The following is a 12,402-nucleotide window of genomic DNA, read 5'->3' as shown; positions in this document are numbered from 1 at the left end:
GGAGACCTTCTTCACTTCACTTCAGTCCATTATATTGGAAGCTGATGTGCAATTGATTCAACACATTGCTCGTTGTAGCAGCCAGTTCTGCACCCCTAGATAAAACGTTCATGCCGGCATATATCTTGCAATCTATAGCGCAGAAATTACTGCTGATCAGCAATTTCAATCTTCAGGTGGATGTGCCGGGAAACAGACAGACAACAGTGAAAATGGATTAGCTTCTTGCTCTGCACCCCATCCAGGAGGTGAATGGACTCACACAAACAACTGGCCCTACGTTGAAGCTTGGGTTCACTTTCCTGTAGCTTTTACATTTTATATCATAGTCCACAACCCAGCAGCCTTCATGACACTGACCTCATCCCGACCAGAGACATCAAGAGCATCATGAAGATCGATGTACAACTCAAGTTAAGCCTTTTCACCTCCGCTTAACCAGCTCGCTCAACAGGGTGGCCAGTTAAGGAAGAGTACATCAAAACAAAGGAATACAACTGACCTCTCTGGGACTCAATTAAATGAAAGGAGCATATAGAAATTAGAAACCTCTTGGTTGCTAGTGCAAGCCTCAGCCATATAAAGGCCAGTGCAAAATTCTCAAGAATATTTCATACATGGTTGTAAAGAAAACCATCTGTACCTGCTACTCCAAGAATATGAAAATAGTAACCAGTCAATGACACTTCTGGGATTTAACATATGAAGACTGCAATTCATCAAAGTTGCAAGGATCTTCTTTTATTTCTCATAACTAACCTTAGGGAGACCATTACAAATGGCACAGATTCTTCTGCATAATCAAGTTTAAACATTCTGTTCTACTTGTCTTAATTGCCTCCAAGGTTATAGTTAAAGACGTCTTGAAAAACATCAGAATAGTTTGAGTGATATTTAGATCGCCACAATCCACTTCACGCCTACAAGTGGAGTTTAAGAAACTAGTTTAAAGAAAAAAAGCCATCACTGCTGCTACCTTTGATCAGCCACCAGTATCTGGTCTGGCAATCTCCTGGATCTGCTTAGTGGTTGTTTATTTTCTGGTCCTGCTGTGATGGCCTGATGTTAAGCGTGACTCTATCTTTTCTATTCTGTTAGAAACAAAAGCTGAAACACCCCGGCCCCGCCCAAACCTAGGATATATAAGACATTTTAAATCAGTGATTCTGAACCTGTGGTCCTGGGACCCCTTGGGGTCCACAAAGCCTCCTCAGCTGGTCTGCGACTGCTTAGAAAATTAAATAATATTAAAAGATTAGGGTCCCCAGTTTTCAGTAATGTCTCAGTGGGGGGTCCCTAGATTCCAATAATGGTTCAATTTGGGTACCCGGTTTCCAATATTGATAAAGTTCAGGTCCACAAAAGTCAAAAGGTTGGGAACCACTGTTTTAGATTGTCTTTTTTTCCAGTCTCCCTCTTCCCCAGTAACCAGGAATGCTAGAAGCCATGGGTTTCCCCCACATGTAAGTTACAGCGAAATAATAGCAGCAATCTGCCTCCGATTGATGAGTTTAAGCATATTTCTAAGGTGTCAGTTTCTATAGGGTTTGCCTTTGAAAACATTTACAAAGGGATTCATTCGCAAGGGCACACCGCAGTCACTCACATTCCCTATCGTTTTCCCACACTTTTTAGCACAGCAAAACACAATTAGAAATATAGTAGCAAGCAGACACAGTCCCTCTAGCATAGATGGCCCTGGTCCAGGGAATCGAGTGAAACAGTAGTTGTCCTACGTTCACATTGCTATTTTGTCTGCAAGTTAACGACACTAATCAGTTATACCAATTACCCTATCCCAGATCAGGCCAGAGCTTGGCCATACTGTTTAAACCACACACACTGTAGGGACCGTTGTAAGTTGCTGCTTCTGATTACAGGGCAGTCACTATCTCCAGCCACAAAAATGAAAGACACTTTGTGGGATCACTAGTGAGTACGTAGATTTCTGACTCTGAAATATTCATTTAAAACTTGCCAACTTCATTCCTTTTGCACTTGGTAATGTTTCAGAAAAACTAGATATGGCTAAGAGCCAGATAAATAAAAAACAGCTCCTTAAGATAGTTCCCGAATAGTATTAGTCAGTTTAGTGTTTTTTTTATTTTTTATAGTTTTTTGCTTCGCACTCGTACTGTGATCCTGCTTGCTTGCACACTTTGGAGGCTGAAAAGGGTTGAGAAGATTGCATTAGGCATCATTTGGTGAACAGTCCAGCAATGATCATTTCAAGCCCATTCCTCTGCAGGTCATGTGGAATCACGAGTAATCCAGTGCGTTAACTGATACGTTTTTTTTTCCATGGCTCATCTGTTGATGTTGTGTTTCTTTACAGACTCTCTTCATGGCTAACCTGGCAAAGGCTCAAGAAAGAGCAAAGGTGTTGAATGAAGACTGGAAAAAGCTTCGATTGCAGCCAGTTCAGAAGATGAAGCCCATTTATGGACACTCCTTCATCAAAAAGGTAGACCATGGCTAAGATGAAAACTGACTCCTTCCTTCGTGATTGCTTGCTGTTGTATGTTTTGTTTTTAAAGCATTGCTAGGATAAGAGCTAGTCCATTTTTTAATCCGAAAGAGATGGTTTACTGGCGTTAGACCTGGGTAATTAATCTCTCGTATACAGATGGTAACCGGTACTTCACAGCAATTTTCGGTGGCCTGTTGGAGATGTTGTTTAACCCTGTGGGAGTTAACCTGACTGCAGTAACAGGTGAAGTTTAGGTAGAGGTAGGATCTAATAGGAAAGTGGAGTGAAGTATCTCTGGCATAGCAACAATTGGAGATTCAGCTGAGAGTGGTGGGGGCCAGTGGTCAGAGCTGTGGTTTTGCAGGACAGTTTGAGAGATCTGTGTTCAAATGGACCTGAGTTGTGAGATCCACTTAGTAGTTTGGGGCCTAGTGTGAAGTTGTGATGCTTGACAAGACTGTTTTTCAGTCTGAAGTACTTATTTCAGTTCATTGCTCTGTCATATGGTCTTATGAGCATGCCTTGGAGACCGCTGTGAGTTCAAAGTGCTGGGAGGATTCCAAAGGCCAGATGTATCAACTGATTTTGCACTCGCAAACAGCGAAATCGGCCGTTTGCGGGTGCAAAATCGTGGTCTGCAATGCATCAAATGCATTCGCAGACCAAAAAATGAAAATCGCAAAAATTGCGATTTTCTGCGTTGCAACCTGGATTTTGCGAATCGCATTTTGTGATTCGCAAAATCCAGGTCGCAAAGCAATTCTGAAAAAAATAGCAAATTGCGATTTTTCGCAGAATGGTATTTTGCACTTGCAAAATACCATGACCTGCAAACAGGTGGTAACCTGGTGCAAAATTTAAAAATGCAGTAAAACTGCATTTTTAAATTAAGTATGTAAAGCACACATGCCCTTTTGGCATGTGTGTACTTTACATGTGCAAAAAGATTTGGGGTGCAGGAGAGGGGGCCTTAGGCCCCCAGCACCCTGGCCCTTTGCATTTCCCAAATTGCGATTTCTGTTTCAGAAATCGCAATTTAGGAAATGCGAAAAATTCGCAGCTATGGGCCAACAGGCCCATAGCTGCGAATGGGGCCAGTATCGCAATTGCGATTTGGTAATTGCATTTGTGATTTTTAAGAAATCGCAATTACCGACTCGCAAATGTGATACATGGCCCTTTGCAATTCGGTAATTGCGATTTCTTAAAAATCACAATTACCGAATCGCAATGGGCCAGATTCATACATCTGGCCCAAAATTACATAATTTATATAGTTGTGGATTGAAGCATCATCTTACTGTTTTCATATTTTTCTCATCCTATTAGTGCACCATCGAGAGCATTTTCCCTGGATTTACGAGCCAGACTATGTTCATGAGATCTCTGAGTAAAGTGGCTTTGGTACCCATCATGTATTCATGGTCTCCTCTGCAGCAGAATTTCATGGTATGTATCAAGGAAAATGCATACCACTTCAACATGTCAATACATCTAATGTCAATATCTCAAAAAGATCATTCTTTCACTGGGAGATTAACTAGAGCTCACTGGATCTCCGAAGAATTTCTGGTTTCTAGTGCTTGGGACAGGGACACATTGAGGTCGCTGGAACTTATGTTCAGGGGGTCACAGGTGTAATGGTTGATGGACCGCTGATTCATAGAGCCACAAAGGCGAGGGGTAGTGGGTCACAGAGAAAGGTAAGGAAACCTCATTAAGGTGGGGCATTGGGTTTGGATGGAGTAGCAATCAGAGTTACTGACCACCAAGGCTGGATCAGACAAGTGACACTGAAATCTTAAGGTTCCACATGACCAAGGTCAGATTCCCAGTAACTCGGATTTCTCTTTGACAAAGAGGTCATATTATTACAGAGGTAAGGTCCTTGAGATAAGGTTTAGAGATTCTCACAGCTACATGTCATTTACTCCAAGAGGTAATAGTCTGAGGCTCTTCTAAGTGGGAGTGGCCATAACAGAAGCTTAAGGGGCGGACCAGGCGTGATCTGAAGATTTGACAGATGATATTGTAGGGCAGGAATCTGGGTTTGAAGTGTGATTGAGGAGTCTGGTTGAGGGTTGTGCAGAGACTGAGGAGCATCTTTATTAACATGAAGCACATACTTTGCAACTGCATGCCTCAAACCTTCCTCAGTAGTCCACAACATGGTGCTGGTTTTGCTTGTTGGCGTGTGCACCCAGGTGTTAAATTAGCTGATTCTGCAGTTCTGAATTGTTGACTATTGTTGTGTGCTCTCTTGAGTTGTTCTGTGTGAATTACAGGTGGAAGATGAGACAGTTCTTTGTAATATACCATACATGGGGGACGAAGTGAAAGAGGAAGATGAGACCTTCATTGAGGAGCTAATCAGCAACTATGACGGGAAAGTTCATGGAGAGGAAGGTAATTCTGTTCCTCTACGCCACCTCCCCTCTTCACCCTCACCACCCCCCAAAAAACCCCCACCTGTTTTGTATATTGTGGAAATCTGAGTTTATTAATCTTACACTGGTTCGTGTGGGACTGGAGAGCAGTTTGCATTCTATGAATGCTTGTGACCCATTTATTGACTTGCTTGGAAATTCCCACTTTCAACAACGGCCCCACGCAGTGACTATTTGTTGATGCTGATTAGATTTCCTGATTGGAGACTAATTCCCTCATTTAGGGTATGGAGGGAACTGAAAGCCCTCCAATTTCTGGATTAAATTGTACATACATGCATCCAGCAGTTCAATTTGTTCCATAATATTTTTACTATGGACGAAATTCAGCGAATTGCTTCTGCTATGTATTTAGAATTGCTTTCAGAATCTGTAGGATTGTTAGTTTCTGTCCAAACTGTAAACGAAGGCTAAAGGTTCTATCTAACATTTGGCTGTGGCCCACAGAAGGTGCTGTCAGTAGGCTTTGTAGTCAGGTAGGCTTGGAGTTCCCTCTAGCTCTCAGCTGATTAAAACTTAACACTGATTTAAGAAATCCTTGTACTCTTCAATATGAGGCAATCCATACTAATGCATCTCGTTTCATTTCACTCAAGTCTATAGAAAATGCCAACAGGATTTTGTGTAAAATGTTGTAAAGTTCGTACTTTCTAGTCACCATCTGTCACAAGTCCATGTAGGTGGTGCTGGAAATTGATAACTTTACCTCCATTTCCCTTCACAGAAACTGATGCTCCTCCATCTGCACCATCCGACTCTCACGTGCACGACAGAGAGCGTGTCTTCAAGTTCGGCCACTCCTTCTCCGTCGGACGCAGTAGCGCTATCCGATCAGGTATGTGCATTATAGGAGTTATCATTTGTCTTTCTCTAAGGAAAATAATTTATAGTACACAAGCCACATTCTTTGAGTATTTCGGGTCAGCGTATTAGTTTATAGTACAGAAAAAAGATTGTAAGTTAATCAATTTAGTATTTATTTTAAATCCTGTTTGAAAAGCTGTAAACATTCCATGAAGTTTTTACATTCATTCAAGGTTCAAACAATGCTTGAAAAAAAGTTAGTACATATCTTCGGCATTTAAAATTCTAAACCACTAGAGGCAATTTGATTTATGTGTTGTTAAATGAACGCTTAATGGATTTTATTGTTATGTTATACTTCGGCAGCCGAAATGCAAACTCTAATGCACAACATGTTCCTCTTTTGTCTCTTTCGGATGCAGGAAAAGTAAGTCAACTTGTTAAGTCGTCGAACAGGCCAACTAAGGTTGTGTGCACTGCTTTCTCTGCAGTCGCTCTGATATCCTTGTGTATTTTAATGTAGGCTCTGGTCTACTGGATGACTCCATCTTTTTGGAACTTGTGGATGCTCTGAAGCAGTACTCGGATGAGGAGGAGGACGTGCGCATTGATTCAGCAGACAGCAAGGAGGAGGAAGTGAAGGAAGAAGGACCAATCACACGCAAGAGGAAGCGCATAGCTGCAGAAGGTAGGTGCCTGCATCCAAATTCTCAAACCAATTCGTTGGTTGCCTGAAGTAAGGAGCGCTTATAAAATAATCTATGACCGAAATAAGAGTAGTAAAGTTACTTTTAAAATCTTAAAGGAGTAACATAATGTACTAAGTTAGAGGAGTAGCTTAATATACGAAGTTACTTCTTTAGAATATTGAAAAGCAATGTGCATGCATCCCTACGGGCGTATTGTAATTTTTATTGTACCATCGATGCATCCAGCTGTATCTTTCAACACATTTTATTTTAGTTACTGAACATTGCACATTCAGGGTTTCTATATTCTCCTTATTTTCTTTTTTAAGGATAATTTCTCATCTGGAACCGATTTGCCTCTCAACTGAAATGAATCGGCCTAGGTTAATGCTGCCTTAAACATAAAGTAAAAAACAACAATCTCATGCCCGATAGGTCCTACTTTACTCCTACATCCATAAGTTTACCAGCAAATATTTATTAGAAATCTGTTAACCTACTAATATTACCTTCCATGCAACCACTTATCACGTGAACTAGTGCATTCACATTTTCGCAGGGGAATCTTGTCACTTCATCCCATAATTGAATACAAATCCTTCAACACATCAAGTACTTTTTCGAGGCAATATTTTGTATATATTGTGTATTAATTATCTTAATGATGTTTCATTATTTTGCTTAATCCTGTTTTCTGTTTCTGTTTGTGCAATTGTTCATATAACTTTGCCAGCTATTCTGAATGCAGAAGCATTTTTAATGCGAAGTGCTCCAATGGTCCTCACAGCTAGGCTCTTACTATATCCAATCCCTAAAATAAGTACATAAATACAACATTTCTAAAGAGGATCTGGTTGTGTTAACATTTGGGTAAAGTGTTTAAGAGCATAAGCCACCTGATCAGTGCTTAATTTGTGCAGGGGTTGCACTGGCACTCCCTTTTTGGGGACCAGCACTTATTTTTCAGCAGATTGTTACCCATAAGAAGAGAACGTAAGGCAACAAGGGGGCCAGGGAGGAAGAGGAATATAGAAAAACAGAAAGAAAGGAAGGAGTGGAAAGTAACCCACAAGAGTGAGATAAAGAGACAAGCAGTGTAGGCTGGTGGAAGAACGGGGCATGAAGTGAAATTAAGATTATGCAGCCATGGTAATCGCAACCCCAACATTCCTGGCTCTTGAGAAAAGCTTTGAGCCCTTGCATTTATTTATACTACGTTGAAAGTGATAATAAATAATTCCCCTCAATTGGATTCGCTGTAGCCTCTGACTAAAGAGCCTGATGCAAGATTGCCCACGTGTTTCATTGGGCAAGTGTCTGTTCCACCATTGGTTGAAGTGAACCTGAAGTACCTGGTCACTGCTAGATTGGTGTCTGAACTACAAACCGCCCCTGTCACTCAACCATCCCCCACCCCAAACTCTTCCCCCCCCCAACATACACACACTCTTCCACCATCTCCTCTAAAGGAACTGGACTACATTGCAATAAGACCATCAGTGCTGGAGAGAGTGAAGACCTAACTATGAGAGGTGACTAGATATTATTGACAAGGAGTGTGGGCGGCCTTGATCATAAAATACAATCTGTTGAGTGTGGCCAATTTAATTGCAAGACACAACACAGACCTGTTTCTTCTTCAGGAGACCCATATGACTAGTACTGTCACACTCGGGGTTCACAACGGGATCCAGGAGTGTCAGCATTATGGCTCCCTAAAAAAAACTTCCACCAACAGTTGAACATACATGGATAGACCCTATAGGCTGCTCTGTAGTACTAATGGTGAGATGGCATAGCAGGGCCTTACAACCAGCATCTGTTTGTATCACACCAGGCTTGCAAACCACGATCCTTAAGCAGTTAGCTTAGTTAGGGCCGGGAAAATTTACTTATTAAGGACGCAACTTTAACTTGACATTAAGTGAGTGTCTGCACAGAATTGCAACAAGAAAGGCCCAGTCTAAGAGGACACACTGCTCCATGATTTTACTAGTCATATGGAGCTGGATACATGCATAGATATGTGGAGACCAGCACCATCACAACACAGCAATAATCATGCACATCAAATGTTAGGGGCTCATATTTGATGCTTGATTACATATTGGCCCATGTGCTGAAAGAAGATAGTTCTGAAGAGACAAAGTATCTGGCAAATGGAATTTCTAATCACTCTCCACCAGGTACTGCAGTGATATAATTTACCTCCAGAGTGCCTGCGGGATAGAGGTTGGCAAAAGTAGTGGAAGAGTGAGGCACTTGAGGGCCAAAGACTGGCTACTGATATATACTTTGAGAACAAGAGGACAGTAACATTTGAGGTTACCTTCTAGTATAAAAGTGTGAAAACGGGACAGGCCATGGCAGCAACTATTGGTCTTCAAGTGGCTACAAAAAGCACAAAAGTGAATGAAAACTTCTGCTGTGGAAAGCAGTGCAGATAGCTTGTTTTTTTTTCACCCTAACCTCCTTTTTCTCTGCGCCTGCTTGATGGAACACCCCAAAACTTTCTGTGCGCAACAGGAATCCCCAGGACACTTACTTTGGAAAAATTTGTGAAGAGTCATCAAACCGTGCCAAAGATATAGGCAAGCCTAAAACGCTTTTCTATGAAAACATGATTCTAACTATAACTACCTAGTGGTGACCGCCACTGGGTAACATATAAATTCACTTAAAAAAAAAACAAAGTTACAGGGACGTTATAGTTAGATTCTGAATTTACTCGTACAAAACCTTAGAAATTCACCAGTTAGTTATTTGAAGTAACTATAACTCGTGTCCTAAGGTAATTCAGCCCCGGGGAGTTGGCGGTGCCTGGGGCTTGGTGACTCGCAGCCCCCATGCATTCATTATAAATAAGCCTCTGGGAGGTGGCAGTCCCCAGGGCATCAAACTGCCCTAGGAGGCTAGGAGATGCCCCCATGCACCTCCCTACTTCATTTTCAAGGGCTTCTTAAAAACAAGTGCAGGGGTCCATGCTTGGTTTATTTATTTATTTATTTTTTTGCCACAAATTCACTGATCCACCACTAATTTGCAGCAATTTGTTTCTTAAAAAGAGCTTTTTTTTTGTCCTGGGGGTCCCTCTGGGACTCCAGCACCAGAGCTTAGGGGTCAGGGTGACCCAACCCTGACCCTTTTCTTTCTTTCCTTTTTTTGTGTAATCTTTTTTTTTACTGGGACTCGCCTGGAACAGAGTCCCAAGATGGCTGCCAACACTTCCTGGTTGAAGTGTTGGCAGCCAGTCGGAGCTCTGCATTTCCCTGCACAAGCTTGTTATTCACAAACACTTCACGCCTCTACATATCTATCTTTTAATATTTCAAAAAGTACTGAACGGATTTACACCAAATAACAAAAAGCACTCTTTCTGGACCAAGAGCTACCATTTCTGCCAAGTTTGGTGTAATTCCGTCCAGCGGTTCGGGCTGTACTCGTGTCTAAAATCCCTATGGGAATTATAACGGGAAACACGTTTTTTGACAACCTCTTCCCCCCCCCCCCCACACACAAACTTTTTTCTCAGCCCTGCCTTGACAGATAATCCTGAAACTTCCCATGTACAAGAAGATTCAGAGGAACTCATGTTTTGGAAAATTTCATGAAGATTCGTCAAACGGTGCCAAAGAAATAGGCAAGTCAAAAAACGCTTTTTCAGTGGGAACATGGTCCTAACCCTACCTACCACTGGGAAAAAAAAAAAGTTACAGGGTTGTTATGGGTAACTATAACTCGCGCCCCCGCCATGCACAGTTTTTACTTCAATAATTTAACTTCTAATGTTAGATATTTTTATTGCAGTTATAAAAGTTATCATGAGTGCTGTAATATCTGGGGTAATTAGTAGTGCATGTTGAGGCCCCCTTAATATAATTAACAGATTTTGCCCCCGGGAGGTGGTGGTCCACAAGGCCCGGGGGGAGGGGGCAGCATACTATTCAAGATCCATGCAGGTGGTGGTCCCTGGGGCATAAATGGGTCCCAGGGCATAAATAAGCTCTAGTAGGGGGGGCACCATACACCCCCTACTTACATGCTCCTGGGATCTGGCCCAGGGGCTTTCTTAAAACAATTTCGGGAGACCACGTTTGTTTTATTTTTTTATATATATATTTTTTTTTGTGGATTTGTGACCCTGTTGTGAATTTGCGGCAAAATGTTTTTAAAAAAAGTACTTTTTTGCCTGGGGTGGGGTGAAGGGATGGTCCCTCTGGGACCCCACCACCAGAGATCAGGAGGATTTGCGGAGCCTTTGCGTCCCCCATATATACACATTTGGATTTTCTTTTAATATTTCAAAAACAACTGAACAGATTTACACCAAGTCACAAAAAGTCGTTTTCTGGACCCAGAGCTAGCTTTCTACCAAATTTGGTGTAAATCTGTCCAGTGGTTCAGCCGCTATTCCTGTTCAAAATACCTATGGAAATTAACTTGGAGAAAGCACGTTTTGGGCCCCACCCCTTCTCCCCCCTCCCCCCCCAACATTCCCCACCCCTACTTGACAGATCACCCCAAAACTTTTCATACAGCAGCTGATGTAAGTTTCATATTTTTGGGAAAATTTCCTGAAGATTCATCAGCCAGCGCCACAAATATAGGCAAGTAAACGTTTTTTCTACAGAAACTAGGTCCTAACTATAACTACCTAGTGGCGACCGCCACAAAGCTATATATATATATATATATATATATATATATATATATATATATATATATATATATATATATATATATATATATATATATATATATATATATGTTCGATGGCATGTGTAGCTGCAGATACACATGCTGTGCACATCCCGCCATCTGGTGTTTGGCTCGGAGTGTTACAAGTTGTTTTTCTTCAAAGAAGTCTTTTCGAGTCACGAGATCGAGGGACTCCTCCCATTTCGTCTCCATTGCGCATGGGCGTCGACTCCATCTTAGATTGTTTTTTTTCCGCCATCGGGTTCGGACGTGTTCCTTTTCGCTCAGTGTTTCGGGTCGGAAAGTTAGTTAGAATCTCAGAAAAATCGTCGGTATTGTTTGCGTTCGGTATCGGGTTAGTTACAACAGATCGACACCGACTTTTGAAGAGCTCCGGTGGCCCTTCGGGGTTTTTTCGATCCCCCGTCTGGGCCTGGTCGGCCCGGCCACGTGTCTCTTCAAGGCTGATGGAACGGACCCCATTCCGCTTCTGCCCAAAATGCCATAACAAGTATCCATATACAGATCAGCATCTGGTCTGTAACTTGTGTTTGTCGCCAGAACACAAGGAAGATACTTGAGAAGCCTGTCGAGCGTTTCGGTCCAGGAAGACACTAAGAGACCGAAGAGCAAGAAGACTGAAAATGGCATCGGCGCCGACAGGACAAGGGCGTTTCGAGGAGGAGGAAGAAACCTTCTCCATCCAGGAATCGGACTCTGATGAGATCGATCCCGAAGAAACGCCGAAAACCGTGAGTAAGACGGCGAAACATAAAACTCACGAAAAAAGCACAAAAGCCCAGGGGATGCCACCGCCAACAGGCCATGGCTTAACCCGAAAAATAGGTGACCGAACATCGGCACCGAAAAAGGGCACGCTTGTGGCGAAGTCATCCGACTCCGGTCGAGATACCACCACACAGCAATCTCGGGCCCGAGACAGCGGCTCCGAGCAAGTTCGGCACCGAGACAGCAGCACCGAAATGGGTCGGCACCGAGAGACAACGACGCCGAAAACAAAAAAGGTTTCGTCGGAACCGAAAAAGGTAGCAGAAAAGGTTTCGATACCGAAACATCCGGCTACCGAAATCTAGTTCCTACACAGAGGAATAAGGACTGTCCTCACAAATGAAAATACATAGATTTGGACAGGAATTAGAGACAATGGAGCCAGACTACACCCAAAGAAGGCTCCACATCCAAAAGGAAACGGGAAAGATCAGCACTCTCCCTCCTATTAGAATGAAACGCAAACTTGCCTTCCAGGAGAAAGACAAGCAGCCACAGGCAAAGG

General features: G+C 42.5%; 1 protein-coding gene across 4 annotated transcripts in view; it reads left to right on the top strand.

Moving 5' to 3' along the window:
- Nucleotides 1-12,402, top strand: part of EZH1 (enhancer of zeste 1 polycomb repressive complex 2 subunit) — a 205,650-nt gene that overhangs the window by 98,833 nt on the left and 94,415 nt on the right. For all 4 annotated transcript variants that reach the window (XM_069237723.1, XM_069237725.1, XM_069237722.1 and 1 more), the window contains exons 3-7: nt 2,336-2,464; nt 3,800-3,919; nt 4,756-4,876; nt 5,642-5,752; nt 6,245-6,409. In XM_069237723.1, the coding sequence (XP_069093824.1) occupies nt 2,336-2,464; nt 3,800-3,919; nt 4,756-4,876; nt 5,642-5,752; nt 6,245-6,409 (646 nt within the window). The remainder of the gene's footprint in view (nt 1-2,335; nt 2,465-3,799; nt 3,920-4,755; nt 4,877-5,641; nt 5,753-6,244; nt 6,410-12,402) is intronic.

Source organism: Pleurodeles waltl, chromosome 6, assembly GCF_031143425.1.
Source record: "Pleurodeles waltl isolate 20211129_DDA chromosome 6, aPleWal1.hap1.20221129, whole genome shotgun sequence".
In the NCBI taxonomy this organism is placed as follows: domain Eukaryota; kingdom Metazoa; phylum Chordata; class Amphibia; order Caudata; family Salamandridae; genus Pleurodeles; species Pleurodeles waltl.
The sequence above is the reverse complement of the archived record's forward strand: the minus strand, read 5'-3'. Positions and strand labels throughout refer to the sequence as shown.